The 23,027-nt window shown below is 47.6% G+C and overlaps 1 protein-coding gene across 1 annotated transcript in view; it reads left to right on the top strand.

Moving 5' to 3' along the window:
- The first annotated feature begins 10,945 nt into the window (after nucleotides 1–10,945).
- The window catches only part of dipk1b (divergent protein kinase domain 1B), a 30,231-nt gene continuing 18,149 nt past the window's right edge, over nucleotides 10,946–23,027 (top strand). The window contains exons 1-2 of the mRNA XM_070863419.1: nucleotides 10,946–11,229; nucleotides 22,246–22,380. Of these exons, the coding sequence (XP_070719520.1) occupies nucleotides 11,125–11,229; nucleotides 22,246–22,380 (240 nt within the window). The 5' untranslated portion in view covers nucleotides 10,946–11,124. The remainder of the gene's footprint in view (nucleotides 11,230–22,245; nucleotides 22,381–23,027) is intronic.

Genomic DNA, 23,027 nt, shown 5'->3' with positions numbered 1-23,027 from the left:
GAACTAACCGACAATCTCAGGGGAGCATAACAAGTAGCCTCCGGAATGGTCCAGGCATCGGAAACGCTGTTTCAAGATGCCAATGGTCCTCTCTATGATGCTGCATGTCGCAATGTGCGACATGTATTCACGGTCAGTTTCCGTCCGGGTTACGTGTAGGGGCGTCATGAGCCAGGTGGCGAGGCCGTATCCTTTGTCTCCCAGTAGCCAGCTCTACCCTTCTGGCTGCTGCTGAAATACGGCAGATATCACGCTCTCGCGTAGGATGAATGCATCATTGGTGCATTGACTGACATGATGCGATGCATGTCGTCACACATGAGCTGTACATTAATGGAGTGGAAGCCTTTTCTGTTCCTGGACATCTCAGAATCCTCCAAAAGTGCTCACAAGGCGATGTGGGTACATTCAATGCAGCCCTGTAGCTTTGGGAAGCCAGCAATCATGGAGAAGCCCATAGCCCTGTCACGCATTGTTTGGGCGGTCATGGGGAACTTTATGAAATCATTCCTCTGGGCATATAGTGCAGCAGGCACCTGTGTCGAATGGAGACATGTGTTGCATGCTGAGAGATGGCGCATACATCCCCAATTGTAGCTTGAAACGATCCGGAGGCAGAGAATGAAAGTGTAGCTGTAACCTTCACTTCAACTGACAAAGCAGTCCTCCTGGTTGCAGGTCTGCTTTCACCAACTCACAGATCTCAGTTACAACTTTGCGGAAACACAGCCTTCCGACACAGTCTGCATCACTCAGGTGCAGGTACGAATGCCTATCAATATACCCGACGTGGGTAAGGCCTCCTGCCCAGCACCCTTCGGGCTCTGATGTTCCTCATGTGTGTGAGTCCTACGTAGAACCATCATGCAGAAGGCTCGCACAAGGTATGGCATTGTCAGTATTGCCCCCATAGTTACATTTTACCTTTGCAAGAAGCTCAAAATGGCAGGAAGGCAGGCAAGAGAGGTTTTTTGTTTTCTTTCCCCAAGGTCTGTATGGATGGACCCAGGTCATGTGACTTCTACTCCTGCCCCCCCCGCCCCCAACTAATTACAGTCTTGTGATTTCTCCCCTTCTTCACCCCCAAACTCATTGCAGTCTTGTGCATAGTGCAGCAGCCTTCCGATCGCCACCTCCCTCCCCGGGCTCAGTTCAGAAGCTTTCCGATCACCACCTCCCTCCCCCACCCCTTCCTCCCGGGCTTGTTTTCCAGCTGAGCCCCGAGGTCCTGTGTCCGGGCATGGGGCCGATTCTGACGGCTGATGCTACAACCCCTCTCCAGCCCCGCTTAAAGATGTTTGGTGGTGGCGTGTGAGTAAAAAAAAATGAAAACTTCAGAAATCCAAGAAACTTCCATGTACTCTGTTGAAAGGTAAAAAAGAGTTGAACTTTAGCAAGTAGAGCTTTTGCCCCTCAGGTGTATAAACTGGTACTGTATCACATTACATTATTTTTTAAACATATTGGCCCTGAAATTCCGATGTTCCGGGTCCGTACGAAGTTCCTACGGACCCGGGAGGGCATCGGAAAAGCCGGGTTTCAGCGCGTAATGCGCATGCGCTGAAAACTGGCTTTTCCGATCTGTCAAGTTTCTGGCTTGACAGATCTCGCGCATATCGGGAGCGAGGACACTTGCAGGCAAGATTTCCGATATTTTGCCCTGCAAATGTTCATTAAAATCTTGCGCCTGAAAAAGCAGGCGTATAGCCTACTTTTACAGGTGCAAGTGTTTAAAAATACATAAAAACATTAAAATTAAATTAAATAAACATGTATGAAAATATACTTTATTGTTAAAAACCCTCCCCACTACGGTAAGTTTATTTTACGGCATCTTTTTAAAAAGTCGGGAAAATATTATTTTTTATAAGAACTTTAATTTAAATGATTCTTAAATATGTCGTGTATTTTTCTATTTTTTAATTGATTTTTTGTGTGTTAGAGGCGGGGGGGGGGGGTTTCTCATTCATAATAATGGGAACTCCAACTTACGGAGTTTCCATTATTATGGACGAGAAAATACTGTACCTTGATTGGTTGCCCAGAGCCATTTGACTACAGCTCCAGCCCTGCGCTCGTCCCAACGTGCACGCGGTCCGATGCGTAGGAGTGAAGGCCTCAGGCTCGGAAGTTCGAGAGGGCACAGCAACAACAGGTAAATGCGCAGTTTTTTACCTTTTTTCTTTAGTTTGCCCACAGGAAGACCTCTAGCGGAATTTCAAGCCCATTGTTACAGAAAACTAACCCGGACACACTCAAGAATTCAAGACTTTTCTGATAGGTGCTAGTCTGCTTATCCCAATCTATATGAAAGTTAAAATTCCCCATTAAAACCACTCTGTCTTTACTACACGCTTGTCTAATCTCTGCATTTATACAACCTGGCACTTCACAGCTGCTACCAGGAGGCCTATACACAACTCCCATTACAGTCTTAAATCCTTTCCAATTTCTTAATTCTTCCCATAATGTCTCCACTGCCTGCTTACCTCTCGTTTTATCCTCTCTGCTGCTTACCTCTCATTTTATCCTCTCTGATCATTGAAGTGATTTACTCCTTAATCACTAAGACTACTACCCCCCTCTGCCATTTCCCTATCTGTCCTGTAGACCTTATAACCGTGTATATTTAGTTCCCAGTCCTGACTGTCTTGCATCCATGTCTCAGTAATGGCCACCATGTCATGCCCTCCAATGTACCTGCAGTTCATTCAATGTATTCCTTATCATTCAATGTATTCCTTATATTCCGTGCGTTTGTATAAAGAACATTTATTTGGGCCACACACCCTGTCCTTCAGCTCTGATGTTTTAGTCACACATTTCTTATTTCTCTCTCCTGGTTTAATCACTTTGCAATTTTTTGTTTTCCCTTTTACTGTAGTGCCTAAAGCACAATTTCTGACTGCTACTCTACTCTCTACCCTTATGTTTGTTTTTGAAAATACTATCTGTCCTGCAATTTCTCTCTGGGCCCTCCCTCCCCATTTACTAGTTTAAAGTCCTTGTGACCACCCAATTTATCCTTTCCGCTGGGACCCTGGTCCCAGACCGGTTCAGATGGAGTCTGTCCCAATGGTACTGATGCTTCCTGTCCCAATACTGGTGCCAGTGCCCATGAAATGCAACCCCTCTTTCCCACACCACTCCTTTAGCCACATGTTCACTTCCCTAATCAGCTTATCGCTACACCAATTTGCACGTGGCTCAGGTAATAATCCAGAGATTATAACCCTTGAGGTCCCGTTCTTTAATTTAGCTCCTAGTTCCTGGTACTCCCCAAACAGGACCTCGTGCTGACTCTTCCCTATGTTGTTGGTCGCAACATGGACCACAACGACTGGATCCTCCCCTCCCTCTCCAGGATCGTTTCTGGCGATTTCAAGATGTCCCTTACCCTGGAACCAGGTAGGCAACATACCAAGTAAGACTCTCGATCTTGCTTACAAAAGATGCTATCTGTCTCCCTAATTATAGAATCATTTACAGCTACCACATGATGTTTCCTCACCTCCTCCTCCTCCTTTTGGACAGCCTGCTGCTCCAAGGTGCCATGATCCGCATTCTGGTTGTCCTTCCAACAGCCTTTATCCTTATTCTCACAGATAGCAAGTACATTGTACCTGTTGGATAGGATAGTTTCTGCGAATCCTCATTCCCTTTCTTACCTGGGTTTCCCTTACAATGCACACGAGCACTTCGCACTTTTCTGCTTTAAATTTCATCTGCCATGTGTCCGCCCATTCCACCAGCCTATGTCCCCTTGAAGTCTATCACAATCCTCCTCACTGTTCACTATACTTCCAAGTTTTGTATCACATGCAAATTTTGAAATTGTGCCCTGTACACCCAAGTCTAAGTCATTGATATATTTCAAGAAAAGCACTGGTCCTAATACCGACCGCTGGGGAACACCACTGTATACCTCCCATCAGTCCGAAAAACAACCGTTCACCACTACACTCTGTTTCCTGTCACTTAGCCAATCTCGTATGCATGCTACCACTGTCCCTTTTATTCCATGGGCTTCAACCTTGCTGGCAAGCCTATTATGTGACACTTTGTCAAATGCCTTTTGAAAATCCATGTACACCACGTCAACCGCATTGCCCTCACCAACCCTCTCTGTTATCTCATCAAAAAACTCAATCGAGTTAGATAAACACGATTTGCCGTTAACAAATCCGTGCTGGCTTTCCTTAATTAATCCGCACTTGTCCAGATTGTCGTTTCTAAAAGCTTTCCCACCACCGAGGTTAAACTGACTGGCCTTTAGTTGCAGGGTTTATTCTTACCTGAACAAGGGTGTAACATTTGGATTTCTCCAGTCATCTGGCACCACCTCCATATCTACCCTCATTCCTGTTGGAATGATTGCTGTTGGTGAGACTCTTTTTATTTGTTGATGAGATGTAGGCGTCGCTGGCAATGCTAGCATTTATTGCACATCCCTAATTGCCCTTGAGAAGGTGATATTGAGACGTCTTCTTGACAACTGAATGGCTTGCTAGGTCATTGGTGAGGGAGGGTGTTACGTTTAGAATAAGACTGCACAAGACAGTACACCTTCAGCTCAAACTGTTGTGACCTTGGTCTCTTTATTGTAACTCCAGAGTGAGGAGGCAGCATGGTAGTCTGCCTTTTATACCTGCTTGCCCAGGGTGTGCAGGTGACCCTTGGGTCTCCCACAGGTGCGCCCCCTGGTGGCACGGCTTACACATTGGTAATGTTTACATACGTAACATCATTTCCCCCCCCAAAGTCTTATGCACAAGTTATTTACAAGTTGAGGCGATCCGGGGCTCTGCGTTCCCGGGTTGATCGCCTGAGTTAAAGTCCTGGCATGGGTGAGTCGGTCGGATCATTGCTGCATGGCCGCGTGGCTGGTCTGATCGGACTGTCGAGCATGATGGGTTCATCCTCGTGGTTAACAGCGAGGTCGTTTGTGTTAGTGGGTCGCTGGGGGCCAGGTCCTTTCCAGTAGTTCCTGGTTATCTGTAGTTCGCAGTTTGGTGTGGTCCAAATGCTTTCTGTGTTTGCCCATTACATGGTTTCACAACAAACACTCCATTTTCATCACAAACACTCCATTCCCCTCTTTGGCTAATACAGTGCTAGCAGCCCATCTGGAGCCATGATCATGGTCTACATCATTTATTCTGATGTCGTGTGGAGGAGCCATACGATCATGGTGCATTCTCTGCTGATAGGATACGGAAGGCCCGGTTCTGAGTGATTCAGACCGTTGACTGCGTAGCACCTGGGATAGCCGGGTCTGTGGGGAGTCTACCGTGACACTTGTGGTGCTCAGCTTTATGATTTGGGCTGCCCACTCTGGACTTATGTCGCTGGCCCTAAGGTCCGGCAAGCCAAGGATGGCAGATATGGCCTTGAGACTTTCAGTAGTGGCGGGAGACCGTGTGGTGCCCGTGAATCCTGGGCCATGGTATGGAGGTCCAGGGCCACGAACTGTGTGTAGCCTCCCTGCCTTTCTGTGCAACGTTGCAGGGTTGCCCCATAGGGGCCAATCTGATGGGATGAGCATTACGTCTTTGCGACAGATAAGCTGCAACATCCCATCGAGCGGTTTGCCATTAGCAGGCGGTAACATGGGATCCTGGCTGGTCCAGGTCCCAGTCTGGGGAGCTGTTACGGTTGACCCCTCGCTTTCCAGCACTTCCATAACAAGTCGATTTTAAACCTATTCGAGACAAAGCATTGATAATGGTGCCTCTGCTCTCCAAAAACTGTGAGATTGCCAGCTTGTCTGACTTGAGTAAATATTGGGACACACTTTGGTATGTCTCTTTTGTCCTGTGAACGCAGGCTACAGCCTTGGGTAAGTTATTGGTTACATGTAGAACCAGTTGGGGTTCGCGCGCTACTTTGGCTTGCTGTACAATATGCCCGACCCAGTGTGATAACACATCAATTGCTACAAGTATTTTGTTAGATACATATACGACCGGTTGGTGTTTGCCCGCTACTTTGGCTTGTTGTAAGGTATCCATCCTCGTCACCAATTGTTACATTTATAATAACTCTACAAGGCTGCACACCTTCAGCTCAAACTGTTGTGACCTTGGTCTCTTTATTGTAACTCCAGAGTGAGGAGGCAGCATGGTAGTCTGACCCTTGGGTCTCCCACAGGTGCACCCCCTAGTGGCAAGTCTTACACATTGGTAGTGTTTACATAAATAACATCGGGCAGTTAAGTGTCAACGACATTGTTGTGGGTCTGGAGTCACATATAGGGCAGACTGGATAAGTACGGCAGATTTCCTTCCCTGAAGGACATTAGTGAACCAGATGGGCTTTTATGACAATCTGAAAGTTTCATGGTCACCATTACTGATATCAGCTTTTTATTTCACATTTATTAATTGAATTTAAATTCCCCAGCTGCCACGGTGGGAGTTTAACTCACATCTCTGGATCAGCCCTCTGGATTACTTATCCAGTCACATAGCCACTTATCATCATCATCATCATCATTATAGGCAGTCCCTTGAAATCGAGGAAGACTTGCTTCCACTCCAAAAGTGAGTTCTCAGATGACTGTACAGTCCAATACGGGAATTACAGGTGGGACAGACAGTCGTTGAAAGAAAGGTTGGGTGGGAAACCTGGTTTGCCGCACGCTCCTTCCGCTGCCTGTGCTTATTTTCTGTATGCTCTCGGCGATGAGACTTGAAGTGCTCAGTGCTCTCCCGGTTGCTCTTCCTCCATTTAGGGCGGTCTTTGGCCAGGGACTCCCAGGTGTCGGTAGGGATATTGCACTTTATCAAGGAGGCTTTGAGAGTATCCTTGAAACGTTTCCTCTGCCTACCTGGGGCTCGCTTGCCACGTAGGAGTTCCGAGTAGAGCGCTTGCTTTGGGAGTCTTGTGTCCGGCTTGCGGACAATGTGGCCCGCCCAACGGAGCTGGTCGAGTGGTCAGTGCTTCGATGCTGGGGATATTGGCCTGATCGAGAACACTGACGTTGGTGCGTCTGTCCTCCCAGGGGATTTGCAGGATCTTGCGGAGACAACGTTGGTGATACTTCTCCAGCGATTTCAGGTGTTTGCTGTATATGGTCCACGTCTCTGAGCCATACAGGAGGGCGGGTATCACTACAGCCCTGTAGATCATAAGCTTGGTGCCAGATTTAAGGGCCTGATCTTCGAATACTCTCCCTCAGGCGGCCGAAGGCTGCATTGGCGCACTGAAGGATGTGTTGAACCTCGTCGTTGATGTCTGCCCTTGCTGATAATAGGCTCCCAAGGTTTGGAAAGTGGTCCATGTTGTCCAGGGCCACGCCATGGATCTTGATGACACCATTACTGATACCATCTTTTTATTCCACATTTATTAATTGAATCTAAATTCCCCAACTGCCACAGTGGGATCTCTGGATCAGTCCTCTGGATTACTCATCCAGTCACATATCACTATGCCACTGTCAGGGCCCAGGAGTGAGGTCGGGGCCTAGGAGCGAGGTCAAGGTCCCGGAGTGGTGCAGCGTGGACCAGCCGCGAGGTCGGGAGGCCTACACTGCGTTCTCTGAAACCCAGAGAAAGAGGAAGGAGGGAGAGGGACAGTAGGAAAATGTGTGGGTATGTGTGTGCTAGGCCCATGCAGCAGAGCCTTGTCTCCAATCGTCTTGGGTCCCCTTGTCATTGGACCAAGATCTTGCTCTGCCAAGCCAGTGTGGTGGCTGGTGTGCAACGGCCACCCCATGTTAAAAGAATTCACACAAAGGCATCTTCCACACTCTAAAATTAAGTTCGGGACCTGGAACGTCAGGACAACCAGCGACAGACCGGAACGTCGCACCTCCATCGTTGCCCGGGCACTCAGATGCCTCGACATAGACATCGCCGCCCTAAGTGAGACTCGACAGGCAGGAGAAGGCCAGCCCAAGGTACAAGGTGGTAGTTACACCTTCTTCTGGAAAAGTAAACCAGAAGAAGAACGCCGCCTCCATGGGGTAGGCTTCACCATAAAAAATGAGCTAGTTGGGCATATCAGAGACTCCCCTTGTGGGATAAACGAATGCCTCATGACCCTTCAGCTCACCCTAGCCCGGAACCAGTGCGCTAAAGTCATCAATGCTTACGCCCCAACAGACAAGACCAAAGAGGAATTCTACTCCAGCCTCGAACAATCCCTGTCCCGAGTCCCAACGGGCGACACGCTCATCGTCCTTGGCGACTTTAACGCCAGAGTTGGAAAGTACACAGATCTCTGGGGAGGTGTAAGCGGCAGGGGGTAGGGAAAACCAACTCCAACGGTACCCTCCTCCTGACAAAATACTTAGACCATGGTCTTGTCATAACCAACACCTTGTTTCGTCAGAGAGACAAGTATAAGGCATCATGGCAACATGCTCACTCCAAGCACTGGCATCTGCTCGACTACGTCATCGTCCGAGCGAGGGACCGCAAGGACATCCACATCACCCACGCCATGACAGGAGCCGACGACTGCTGGACTGATCACCGTCTAAACCGCTCTGTCATTTCCATCAATATAGCCCCAAAACAGCGGCGGCTGCAGGAAAATCAACACTGGAGCACTCAAAGACCCTGCTAAGAAAGCCCTATTCAGCCAGCACCTTACAACCAACTCGATGATTTCCAGTGAACCGGAGACGCAGAGTGTCCACAGCCCCTGGTCTGCCCTCAAGGTCTCCATAATTAGCACCTGTGAAGAGACGCTTGGTCACCCCACCAAGAAACATCAAGACTGGTTCGACGAAAACGACCAGGAGATCCCGGAGCTAATAAGCCGCAAGCGCAAGGCATTCTTGAACTGGAAACAGCATCACAACTTGAGAGCAAGAAAGCAGCTCTGTAGATGGCTGAAGGCTGAGGTCCAACATAAACTCGCGACCTAAAGAATAGATGTTGGGTGGAGAAAGCGCAGGAGATCCAGCAACTAGCCGACAACCACAAAGTGCATGGATTCTTTAACGCATTCAAGAACACCTACGGCCCAAGCACCCAAGGTCCTACCCCACTGAGGGCCAAGAACGGAGAGGTGCTCATCAAGGACAGAGAGGCAGTCAGTGCCCACTGGAAAGAGCACTTCGAGGATCTCCTTAACCGAGACTCTATCTTCGACGTCAGTGTCCTCGACTCCATCCCGCAGCATGCTACCTGCCATCACCTCAGTACAACCCCAGCCCGGCATGAGGTTGAAAAGGCCATCTGACAACTGAAGAACAACAAGGCCTTAGGAGCAGATGGAATTCCCGCTAAAGCATGGTGGAGAAGTACTATTGGCGCGAATCCATGAACTCATTTTTCTTATTTGGAAAGAGGAGAGCATGGCGGGGGATCTTGGAGACACTGTAATTGTGACCATCTTCAAGAAAGGTGACAAGTCCTATTGTGGTAATTACAGAGGAGTTTCCCTGCTGTCTGCCACAGGGAAAGTAATTGCAAGAATTCTCCTCAATCGCTATCTCCAGTGGCTGAAGAGCTCCTCCCAGAGTCGCAATGCGGATTCCATCCACTAAGGGGAACAATGGACATGATCTTCACCACGTATCAAATCCAAGAAAAATACAGGGATCAGCACCAACCTTTGTACATGGCCTTCTTTGACCTCACAAAGGCCTTTGACACTGTTAACCATGAGGGATTATGGAGTGTCCTCCTCAAATTCAGCTGCCTTCAAAAGTTTGTCACCATCCTCTGCCTCTTTCATGATGACATGCAAGCCATGATCCTGACCAACGGATCCACCATAGATCCAATTCAAGTTCGGACCGGGGTGAAGCAAGGCTGTGTCATCGAACCAATGCTCTTCTCTCGATCTTCCTTGCTGCAATGCTCCATCTCACCCTCAGTAAACTCCCCGCTGGAGTGGAACTAAACTATAGAACAAATGGGAAATTGTTCAACTTCCGTTGTCTCCAGTTCAGAACCAAGGTCGTCCCATACTCTGTCATCGAATTATGGTACGCAGATGACACTTGCATTTGCGTACACTCGGAGGTCGAACTCCAAACCATCGTCAACACCTTCACTGAAGCGTACGAGAGTATGGGCCTTACATTAAACATCCATAAAACAAAGGTTCTCTACCAACCTGCCCCCGCCACACAGTACTGCCCCCCGATTATCAAGATCCACGACGAGACCATAGACAACATGGACCATTTTCCATACCTCGGGAGCCTACTGACAACAAAGGCAGATATCAACGATGAGGTCCAACACTGCCTTCAATGTGCCAGTGCAGCCTTCAGTCACCTGAGGAAGAGAGTGTTTGAAGACCTGGATCTCAGACCCCGCACCAAGCTCATGGTCTACCGAGCTGTGATACCCGCCCTCCTATATGCTTCAGAGACATGGACTATGTACAGCAGGCACTACAAAGCACTGGAGTAGTACCACCAACGCTGCCTCCGCAGTGTTCTCGCTCAGGCCAACACTCCCAGCATCGAAGCATTGACCACGCTCGATCAGTTCCGATGGACAGACCACATCGTCAGCATGCCCGATACTAGACTCCCAAAACAAGCGCTCTACTTAGAACTCCGACATGGCAAGCAAGTCCCAGGTGGGCAGAGGAAACGCTTCAAGGACACCCTCAAAGCCTCCTTGATAAAATTGAACATCCCCACTGACACCTGGAAATTCCTGGCCCGGCGCCGAACACCTCGAGTCTCTTCGCCGGAGCACGCGAAAGCCAAGCAGAAACAATGGAAGGGAGTGCACAACAACCCAAGCACCCCACTCATTCGTCCCTTCAACCACAGTCTACCCCACCTGTGACAGAGACTGTAGATCCCGCATTGCTCTCATCAGTCACCTTAGAACTCATTAGTCTGGAAGCAATTCATCCTCCACTCCGAGGGACTGCCTAAGAAGGTGTGATTGCTGTTTGTCGATGTGGTTGCTGCTGCTGGTAATTCCCTCCCCCTCCTTGTGCTCTTGTCCCCCGCTGGAGATTGACAGGAGCCGGGAATCGCCTCTGTGTCTCTGCAGCGAATGACTTTCCCGTCTGGGCAGCGGACGGAGCTCGGCCGCGGGGCCGGGGAGTGAGCGGAGCCCGAGGCCGGATCACGGAACCGGGACAAGCTGCACCGGGTCGTTTAAAGGGATCGGGAAGCGGCACCGCCGGCTCCGGTTAATGGGGATCGCACCGCTTTTTGAGGCTGAAGCGGCAGCTCGGAGAATGAGGCGCGTCCGGAGAATGTTACAGCTGCTGGTGTGGCCGTGGCCTCGGGGGCTGCAGGTACCGGGAACCGGGGGCTGCAGGGACCGGGAGGCCGGGGAGCGGGGGGCGAGACCGGTTGGGTTGGGGGCGGCGCCGCTCCCCGGACTGGCCGCTCTACGATCAGATGCTGAAGCTGCTGGTGATCGGACGTCATCCCGGTTCCCGCAGTTTCGGTGAGCCTAAATATCGGGGCTTTGCCCGCGGGCCCGACCCCGGAACCCGGGACAGAGCGGCCGGGCCCGGGCTGGGGCCCGTGGGTTCACCGGCAGCCCTGATACTGCAGGGAACACAAGCTGCGGCGTAAATGCAGATATTTATACAACACTGTCACTGGAGATTGATGAGCGGACCTCCAACCCTCTCCATCAGAGACTTCAGTCCAGCGCAGTACTGAGGGAGAGCCTAACTGTCAGAGGGGCAGTACTGAGGGCGCGCCGCACTGTCAGAGGGGCAGTACTGAGGGTGCCCTTCACTGTCAGAGGTACAGTACTGAGGGTGCACTGCAATTAAAAAGAAAATTAGGAATGCAAAGAGAGAGCATGAAAACATTTTGGCAAGTAAAATCAAGGAAAACCCAAAGATGTTTTATCAATTCATTAAGAAAAAGAGGATAACAAAAGAAAGAGTAGGGCCCATTAGAGACCATAAAGGTAATCTGTTTGTTGAGGCGGAAGACTTGGGTATGGTTCTTAATGAATATGTTGCATCTGTTTTCACAAAAGAAAGGGGTGATGCAGACATAAGAACATAACAATAGGAGCAGGAGTAGGCTATTTGGCTCCTCAAGCCTGCTCCACCATTCAATAAGATCATGGCTGATCTGATCACTCCCTGCCCACTCCCCATAACCCTTTATTCACTTATTGCTCAAAAATCTGTCTATCTCCACCTTAAATATACTCAATGACCCAGCCTCCACCAGTCTCTGGGGCAGAGAATTCCACAGATTTAAAACCCCCAGAGAAGAAATTCCTCCTCATCTCAGTTTTAAATGGGCGAACCATTATTCTGAAACTACGCCCCCTAGTTCTAGATTCCACCACGAGGGGAAAGATCTTCTCTGCATCTACCCTGTCAAGCCCCCTCAGTATCTTATACGTTTCATTAAGATCATCTCTCAGTCTTCTAAATTCCAATGTGTATAGGCCCAACCTGCTCAACCTTTCTTCATAAGATAACACCTTCATCTCAGGAATCAACCAAGTGAACCTTCTCTGAACTGTCTCTAATGCAAGTATATTCCTCCTTAAATAAGGAGACCAAAACTGTATGCGTACTCCAGGTGTGGTCTCACCAACGCCCTGTACAGTTGTAGCAGGACTTCCCTACTTTTATACTCCATCCCCCTTGCAATAAAGACCAACATTCTATTTGCCTTCCTAATTACTTGTTGTACCTGCATGCTAACTTTTTGTGTTCCATGTACAAGGACCGTCAGATTCCTCTGTACCGCAGCATTTTGTAATCTCTCTCCATTTAAATAGTTTGCTTTTTTATTTTTCCTATCAGAGTGAATAACTTCACATTTTCCCACATTATATTCCATCTACCAAATTTTTGCCCACTCACTTAGCCTTTCTTTATACCTTTGCAGTTTCTTTGTGTCCTCCTCACAACTTGGTTTCTCACCTATCTTTGTATCATCAGCAAATGTGGTTACATTACACTCAGTCCCTTCATCCAAGTCATTAATATAGATTGTAAATAATTGAGGCCCCAGCACTGATCCCTGTGGCAGCCCACTAGTTACAGTTTGCCAACCTGAAAATGACCCATTTATCCTAAATCTCTGTTTTCTGTTAGTTAGCCAATCCTCTATCCATGCTAAAATATTACCCCAACCCCGTGAACTTTTATCTTGTGCAGTAACCTTTTATGTGGCACCTTATCGAATGGCTTCTGGAAATCCAAATGCACAACATCTACTGGTTCCCCCTTATCCATCCTGCTCATTACATCCTCAAAGAATTCCAGAAAATGTGTCAAACTTGATTTCCCTTTCATAAAACCATGCTGACTCTGCTTGTCTGTATTATGATTTTTTAAATGTCCTGCTACTACTTCCTTAATGATGGACTCCAACATTTTCCCAATGACAGATTGCTGCATTACAACAGAGACTACATTCCAAAAGTACTTCATTGGCTATAAATCCAAGTCTTTCTTTCTTTCTTTCTTTCTTTCTTTCTTTCTTTCAAAGTCCCTGCCATTTCCCTGTTTCCCATTATTAATTCCCCAGACTCACCTCTAAGGGACCAATGTTTACTTTAGCTACTCTCTTCATTTTCATATAACTGTAGAAGCACTTACTGTCTGTTTTCATATTTTTTGCTAGATTATTCTCGTAAGCTATCTTCTCTCTATTATTGTTTTAGTCATCCTTTGCTGATTTCGAAAAATGTCCCAATCCTCTGGCCTACCATTATTCTTCACAACATTGCATACCTTTCTTTTCAATTTGATACCATCCTTTACTTCCTTAGTTAGCCACGGATGGTTCATCCTTCTTTGAGTTTTTCCTTCTCATTGGAATATATCTTTGTTGAGAGTAATGAAATATCTCCTTAAATGTCTGCCACTGCTTATCTACTGTCTAACCCTTTAATCTATTTTCCCAGTCCACTTTAATCAATTCTGCCTTCATACCTTTGTAATTGCCTTTATTTTAGTTCAGGACACTAGTTTGAGACCCAACTTTTTCACTCTCAAACTGAATTTGAAATTCTACAATGCCATGATCACTCTTCCCTAGAGGACTCTTTACTCTGAGAACATTACCAGATCTAAAATCTCTGGTTGGTTCCACAACGTATTGTTCTAAGAAGCCATCCCGGATACATTCTATGAATTCTTCCTCAAGGCTACCTTTGCTAATTTGATTTGTCCAATCAATATGAAGATTAAAATCGCCCATAAACCTCCATTATTTCTTGATTTATATAATGTTCTACAGTGTAGGTTTATGTTCTTATTGCAATCAGAGAGGAGGAGTGTGAAATATTAGATGAAATAAACATCATGGAAGAGGAAGTATTAAGCGGTTTAGCAGCTCTGAAAGTGGATAAATCCTCAGTCCCAGATGAAATATATCCCAGGCTGTTAAGATAAGCAAAAGAGAAAATAGCAGAGGCTCTGACCATCATTTTCCAATCCTCTCTGGCTGCAGGTGTGGTGCTCGAAGGCTGATAATGTGGTACCTGTGTTTAAAAAGGGAGAAAGAGATAGACGAAGTAATTACAAGCCAGTCAGCCTAACCTCGGTGGTGGGAAAATTATTGGAAACATTTCTGAGGGCCAGGATAAATCTTCATTTAGAAAGACACGGATTAATCAAGGATAGTCAGCCTGGATTTGTTAAGGGAAGATCATGTCTGACTAACTTGATTGAATTTTTTGAAGAGGTAACAAGGAGGATCGATGAGGGTAGTGCATTTGATGTAGGGTATATGGATTTTAGCAAGGCTTTTGATAAGGTCCCACATAGAAACATAGAAATTTACAGTGTAGAAGGAGGCCATTCCGGCCCATCGTGTCCGCGCCGGCTGACAAAGAGCTGCATGGCCTTGGCTAGCAGCCCTGAAGATTATATATAAATTTATGAACAATGGTGGAAAGGCAAAAAACATCCAGCCCAAACAGTCCGCCTCATACCCCTTATACTGAAACATTCTACACTCCACCCCAGCCATGTGATCTCCTGGGAGAGGCAAAAACCAGATTAAAAACCCAGGCCAATCTAGGGAGAAAAAAATCTGGGAAAATTCAGGCAATCGAAACTAGTCCAGGAGATCACCCTGACCGTATTCGATTCCCTGCAATACTTGCCGTTATATCGGCACCGTCCAACAAAAGGTCATCCAGTCTAATCCCAACTACCAGCTCTAGGCCCGTAATCCTGCAGGTTAAGGCACTTTAAGTGCCCATCCAATCATCTCTTAAAAGTGGTGAGGGTTTCTGCATCCACCACTCTTCCAGGCAGCAAATTCCAGATCCCCACAACCCTCTGCGTAAAGAAGCCCCCCCCCCACCCTCAAATCCCCTCTAAACCTTCCACCAACCACCTTAAAAGTATGCCCCCTCGTAATAGACCCCTCCACCAATGGAAATAGGCCCTTACTATCCATTATGTCCAGGCCCCTCAATATTTTGTACACCTCAATGAGGTCTCCTCTAAATCTCCTCCGTTCTAATGAGAACAAACCCAGCCTATGCAACCTGTCCTCATAACTAAGATTCTCTATTCCAGGCAGCATCCTAGTAAATCTCCTCTGTACCCTCTCTAGTGCAACCACATCCTTCCTATAATATGGCACACAATACTCCAGCTGTGGCCTAACCAGTGTAATATACAATTTAAGCATAACCTCCCTGCTCTTATATTCTATGCCTTGGCCAATAAAGGCAAACATTCCGTATGCTTCTTAACCACCTTATCCACCTGGCTTGCTACTTTCAGGGATCTGTGGACAAGCACTCCAAGGTCCCTTTGTTCATCTATACTATTAAGTGGCCTATCGCTTAATGTGTATACCCTTTCCTTACTAGCCCTCCCAAAATGCATCACCTCACACCTCTCTGAACTAAATTCCATTTACCACTGCTCTGCCCACCTGACCAGTAGATTGATATCCTCCTGCAGCTCATGACTTTCCTCTTCATTATCAACCACACAGCCAATTTTAGTGTCGTCTGCAAACTTCTTAATCATACTCCCTATAATCAAATCTAAATCGTTGATATATACCACAAAAAGCAAGGGATCCAGTACTGAGCCCTGCAGAGCCCCACTGGAAACATTCTTCCAGTCACAAAGACATCCAGCAACCATTATCCTTTGCTTCCTACCTCCAAGCCAATTTTGGATCCAACTTGCCACTTTGCCCTGGATTCTATGGGCTTTAACCTTCATGACCAGTCTACCACGTGGAATTTTATCGAAAGCTCTGCTAAAGTCCATATACACTACATCGTACGCACTACCCTTATCGACCCTCTTGGTTGTCTCCTCAAAAAATTCAATCAGGTTAGTCAAACACAATCTTCCCTTAACAAATCCGTGCTGACTGTCCCTAATTAATCCTTGCCTTTCCAAATGTAGATTTATCCTGTCTTTCAGGATTTTTTCCAATAATTTTCCAATATGAGGTTAGGCTGACAGGCCTGTAATTACTCGGCCTATCCCTTTCTCCCTTCTTAAACATTAGCAGTCCTCCAATCCTCCGGCACCATGCCCAAATCCAAAGAGGACTGGAAAATGATGGTCAATGCCTCTGCTATTTCCTCCTTTACTTCGCTCAACAGCCTGGGATGCATTTCATCCGGGCCTAGGGACTTACCTACTTTGAAAGCTGCTAAACCCCTTAATACTTCCTCTCTCACTATATTTATTTTATCCAGAATATCACACTCCTCCTCGATAGCAGTAACCGCATTGCCCCTTTCCTTTGTGAAAACAGATGCAAAGTATTCATTAAGAACCTTACCAGAATCTTCCGCCTCTGCACAAAGATTACCCTCATGGTCTCTAATAGGCACTACCTTTTGGCAGGCTGGTCACGAAACTAAAAGCCCGTGGGATCATGGGTAAAGTGGCAAGTTGGATCCAAAATTGGCTGAGAGGCAGGAAGCAAAGGGTAATGGTTTTTGGGTGTTTTTGTGACTGGAAGGGTGTTTCCAGTGGAGTTCCGCAGGGCTCAGTACTAGGTCCATTGCTTTTTGTGGTATTTATCAATGATTTAGACTTGAATGTAGGGGGTACGATGAAGAAGCTTGCAGATGATACTAATATCTGCTGTGCGGCTGATAATGAAAAAGAAAGCTGTAGACTGCAGGAAGATATCAATGAACTGGTCAGGTGGGCAGATCAGTGGCAAATGGAATTCAATCAAGAAAAGTGTGAGGTAATTAATTTAGGGAGCGATAACCAGCCAAGGGAATACACATTAAATGGTAGGTCACTGAGAAGTGTAGAGGAACAGAGGGACCTTGGAGTGCAAGTCCACAGATCCCTGAAGGTACATATAAGGTGGTTAAGAAGGCATATGGAATACTTGCCTTTATTAGGCAATGCATAGAATACAAGAGCAGGGAGGTTATGCTTAAACTGTATAAAACACTAGTTAGGCCACAGTTAGAGTACTGTGTGCAGTTCTGGTCAACACATTACAGGAAAGATGTGATTGCACTGGACAGGGTATAGAGGAGATTTACGAGTATGTTGCCTGGACTGGAGAATGAGGAAAGATTGGATAGGCTGGGTTTGTTTTCTTTGGAACAGTGGAGGCTGAGGAGAGACCTTATTGAGGAGTATAAAACGATGAGGGGCCTAGATAGCATAGACAGGACGGACCTATTTCCCTTAGCAGAAGGGTCAAGAACCAGGGAGCATAAATTTAAAGAAATTGGTGGGAGGTTTAGAGGGGATTTGAGGGGAAATATTTTCACCCAGAGGGTGGTGGGGCCTGGAAATCACTGCCTGAAAGGGTGGTGGGGGCAGAAAACCTTATCACATTTAAAAAGTATTTGGATGTGCACTTGAAGTGCCGTAACCTACAAGGCTACGGACCAAGAGCAGGAAAGTGGGATTAGACTGGATAGCTCTTTGTCGGCCGGCGCAGACACAATGAGCTGAAATGGCCTCCTTCCCTGCTGTGAATTTCTATAATTCTATGATTCTATGCACTGTTGGAAGAGCAGTACTGAGGGAGCGCTGCACTGTCGGGGGCAGTACTGAGGGAGTGCTGCACTGTCGGAGGGCAGTACTGAGGGAGCGTGCACTGTCGGCGGGGCAGTACTGAGGGAGCGCTGCACTGTCGGAGGGGCAGTACTGAGGGAGCGCTGCACTCTCAGAAGGGCAGTACTGAGGGAGGGCCGCACTGTCGGAGGGGCAGTACTGAGGGAGGGCCGCACTGTCGGAGGGGCAGTACTGAGGGAGCGGCGCTCTGTCGGAGGGGCAGTACTGAGGGAGCGCTGCACTGTTGGAGGGGCAGTACTGAGGGAGCGCCGCTCTGTCGGAGGGGCAGTACTGAGGGAGCGCCGCACTGTTGGAGGGGCAGTACTGAGGGAGCGCCGCACTGTCGGAGGGGCAGTACTGAGGGAGCGCCGCACTGTTGGAGGGGCAGTACTGAGGGAGCGCCGCACTGTCGGAGGGGCAGTACTGAGGGAGCGCTGCACTGTCGAAGGTGCCATCTTTGGATGAGACATTAAACCAAGGCCCCGTTGGCTCCCTCAGGTGTATTAAAAGACCCCACAGTACTGTTCAAAGAGCAGGGGAGTTCTCCCCAGTGTGTTGACCAATATTTATTCCTCACTCAACATTAAAACAGATGATCTGGTCATTTATTTTATTACTGAGTTTTACTGTCCGCAAAATCCTTCAAATCCCCTGGGAGGTCAGACGCACCAACATTAGCGTCCTCAACCAGGCCAACCTCTCCAACATTGAAGCACTGACCACACTTGATCAGCTTGGCTGGGCAGGCCACATAGTTCGCATGCCAGACACGAGACTCCCAAAATAAGCGCTCTACTCGGAACTCCTTCACGACAAACGAGCCAAAGGTGGGCAGCAGAAACGTTACAAGGACACCCTCAAAACCTCCCTGATAAAGTGCAACATCCCCACTGACACCTGGGAATCCCTGGCCAAAGATCGCCCTAAGTGGAGGAAGCGCATCCGGGAGGGCGCTGAGCACCTTGAATCTCGTCGCCGAGAGCCTGCAGAAATCAAGCGCAGGCAGCGGAAAGAGTGTGCGGCAAACTAGTCCCACCCACCCCTTCCCTCAACAATTATCTGCCCCACCTGTGACAGAGACTGTGGTTCTTGTATTGGACTGTACAGCCACCTAAGAACTTATGTTACGAGTGGAAGCAAGTCTTCCTCGATTCCGAGGGACTGCCTATAATGATGTTTGTGGGAACTTGCTGTGCCCAAATTGGCTGCCACATTTCCTACATTTGAATATACTTCAAAAGTACTTAATTGGCTGTAAAGCGCTTTGGGAAGTCCTGGGGTTCTGAAAGTCGCTATTTAAATGCAAGTCTTTTATTTGGAGGCAGATATGTGGCATTGCAGGCAGGTTGTCGGACGATGTGCGGTTTTATAAAGACAGAAGCACAATACCACAATAACAGGAAGTACAATATAAGGAACCCGAGGTGACGTGAAAGAGCATGTTTTTACATGTTATGATCTGGCACGCACAGCCTGAAAGTGCGGGAGAAGTAGATTCAATAATGAGATAAATACCGAAGGGGGAAAATTTACTGGCCTTTGGGGAAAGAACAGGAGAGACTAAGTAGATAGCTCTACCAAAGAAATGGCACAGGCATCATGGACCGAGTGGCTTCTTTCTGTGCTGTATTTTTCTATGATTCTAGGTACAAATTTGAATTTATTTAACGCTCAAGTCCCAAAGTGATTCACGGCCAACACTGAAGTCACTGCGGTAATGTGGTCAAACACGGTTGCCAATTTGAACACAGCCAAGACCCAAAATGAGCAATAAAATTAGCAACCAGCTAATACTGTACCAGATAATCCAGTCCTACTTGGGTCCCCTCCCTCATCTCTTTTTCCGGTACATTGATGTATCGGTGCCATTTCCTGCTCTTGCCCTGAACTAGAAAATTTCATTTACTTTGTTTCCAATTTCCACCCGTCACTCATGGTCCATCCCTGACTCTTCCCTTACCTACTTCGACTTCTGTCTCCATTTTCAAGGGATAGGCTATTGACAAACATTCACTATAAGCCCACTGATTCCCACACTTCCTCCCACTTCCATCCCGTAAGGACTCCGTTCCATTCTTCACGTTTCTCCGTCTCCATCGCATCTGTTCTGACGACGCCACCTTCCAAACTCGTGCTTCCGATATGTCTTCCTTTTTCCTGAACCGAGGATTCCCCGCTACCTTGGTTGACATGGCTTTCGACCATGTCTGTTCTATTTCCTGCACTTCTGCTCTCTCTCCTCCCCCTCCCTCCCAGAACCACAACAGGGTTCCCTTTGTCCTCACCTTTCACCTCACCAGCTTCCACGTTCAACGGATCATCCTCCGCCATTTCCGCCACCTCCAGCGTGATCTCACCACCAAACAAATCTTCCCCTCCCCTCCCTTTTCAGCATTCTGAAGGGACTGCTCACTCTGTGACACCCTGGTCTACTCCTCAATCACCCCAACACACCTGCCCCTTCCATTGGCACCTTCCCGTGCAAGCGCAGGAGATGCAACATCTGCCCTTTTACCTCCTCCCTTCCCACTGGTCAGGGCCCCAAACATTCCTTCCAGGTGAAACTGTGATTTGCTTGAACTTATTTCAGTTTACTATACTGTATTCGCTGCTCGCGACGTGTTCTCATTCGGGAGACCAAGCGTAGATTGGGTGACCGCTTTGCGGACCATCTCTATTCAGTCCATAAGCGTGACCCCGAGCTTCCTGTCACTTTAATTCTCCGCTCCACTCACACTCAGACCTCTCCGTCCTCGGCCTCTTACACTGTTCCAACGAAGCTCAACGTAAACTTGAAGAACAGCACCTCATCTTTTGATTAGGCATTTTACAGCCTTCTAGACACAAAATAGAGTTCAATAATTTGACCAGAATCTCCGCCCCTGTTTTTTCACACTGCAGCTGATGATGATTCTGTCATTCCCATTTACAGCACTTCTAGAGCCATCTTTTATTTCTTTACCTGTCCCATTACTATCTTCTTTTGCTTTGCACAATTGTACCTTTTGTCATTTAATCTCTCCTGCCTTCTATCGCAGATTTTCCCTTTTGTTCTTTCCAACCTTCCCCCCTTTCCCTGCCTCTGCACTTGCTTAAAATCTGTCCATCTCTAACTTTTTCCAGTTCTGGCGAAAGGTCATTGACCTGAAACGTTAACTCTGTTTTTCTCTCCATAGATGCTGCCTGACCTGCGGAGTATTTCCAGTATTTTCTGTTCTTATTTCAAATTTCCAGCATCCTCAGTATTTTGCCTTTGTAATCATCATCATAGGCAGTCCCTCGAATCGAGGATGACTTGCTTCCACGTCAAAAAGTTCACAGGTGTTTCAATAAAGGACCTAAAATTCCAAGTCCCGAACTAAATCTTGAAGGGTGGAAGATGCCTGTGCGTGCATTTTTTTAACATGAGGTGGCCGTTGCACACCAGCCACCACATGGGCTTGACAAAGCTAGGTCTTTGTCCAGTAGCAAGGATTAATCAAGGTGATTGGAGACCAGCTCTGCTGCACGGACCTAGTGCGCGCACATATCGCAGTGTGGGTTGGCCCGTGCTGCCCTTGGGCCTTCGCCTTTTCTGGGCACCGAACTCACGCCTCTTCTGGGCCCCGATCACGTCCCTCTGCAATCTCTCGTCGCTCCTGCTGTATTTGCCCAATCTCCAATCACCGACCTGGACCTTGGTGACGTCCCTTTTCACTGCTGTTGCTCTCCTGCTCCAGCATGTGCTGCTCCCTGAAGTGGTATGCCGTCACGTTGTTCCTTCCGCTCCCCGGCCTGCTCCGATGGTGCTCGCAGGCCAGAGACCGCTCAGAGCGTCTTTCCAGTTGGGGGTGGGTGTCACATATATCCAGTGGGGGGATGGGGGGGGGGGGGGTTACATATATCCTGTTTCATTCTGTGGTGAGAAAGGTTGGCAGATTCGAAGATTCTCAGAAGAACACGGATGAGATGCTTTTCAGTCCGAATGTCGGCATTTCGCCAGTCCGATGCTCCCCCCACCCCCCTCTGTGCCACCTGCCCTCCCCGGGAACGTGGGCACTCCATCACTTGGGCTACAGCGCCTCCCCTCCTCCCCCGCGAACGTGGGATCTCCATCCCTTGGGCTACAGCACCCTCTCCGTTATTTATCCGTTGCCATCTTGAAATTGACAACACGACCGTCTTCCGGTCCCTGCCTGGTTAGTGATTCCTCACATTCACCATTGCTCGGGTTTAATCCAGGCTGCAGCATTGGAGACACTGTCTAGAGTGAGCTTTTGTGCATCATATTCGCGACTAAAATTGTTTGTGTATTTTTGGTAGAAGCGTCTCCCTGGTGTTAAAGTGAAGTACCTGTTCTTGGTGTGGTTCGGGATTCTGGTGGGCAGCTGGGTGCTTTACATGCATTACTCATCCTACTCGGAACTGTGCCGTGGCCACGTCTGTCACATGATCATCGTAAGTATGAAGAGTTTGAACATTAAGTCTTTTGCAATTAGTACAACTTCTGAGTCTGAGGAATTAGCTCAGTGTCCATTGTTGAGACTTTGAACATCATTTAATTTAAAAATAAATCAAAAGTTAGTGAAACATTGCAAGCATAATAAGCAAAACTGTTGTAAAAAAAATGTCCAGGATTCCTGCTCCTGATTGATATCCAGTATCCTCTTCCGTAAAGTGTGATGTGCCACAGTCTGCTTCAGGACTACAGAATATCTGTATTTTAACATCACAAGTAAAATGACTCTTGAAAAAGCGTGACCAAAATTTTTAATTTCACGTAACTTACTCCAGGCCTGAGTTTCCCTTTCAGTCTCTGATCTCAGAAATAGGACTGATTCTACTGGTGTATCTTCTCCGATATATTGCCGGGTGATTGTGACATCTTCACAGAGCACAACACACGCAGCTCCTCACATGGCAGGCAGCTCTCTCGGAAGCCTCCGGAATCTGCCTGGTTCTGTTTATTATTAACTATGCAGTTGCAGTCCACAATACGTCCACATCCACAGTGTGGAGCTACAAACATTACAAGCTTTTACAGACATTACAGTGATAATATCAACTTTAGAAATTAATGTCATCAGTACGGTATTAGGCTCGAG

This window comes from Pristiophorus japonicus, chromosome 20, assembly GCF_044704955.1.
Source record: "Pristiophorus japonicus isolate sPriJap1 chromosome 20, sPriJap1.hap1, whole genome shotgun sequence".
NCBI lineage: Eukaryota > Metazoa > Chordata > Chondrichthyes > Pristiophoridae > Pristiophorus > Pristiophorus japonicus.
Note: the sequence above shows the minus strand (reverse complement) of the source record. Positions and strands in the feature narration are given on the sequence as shown.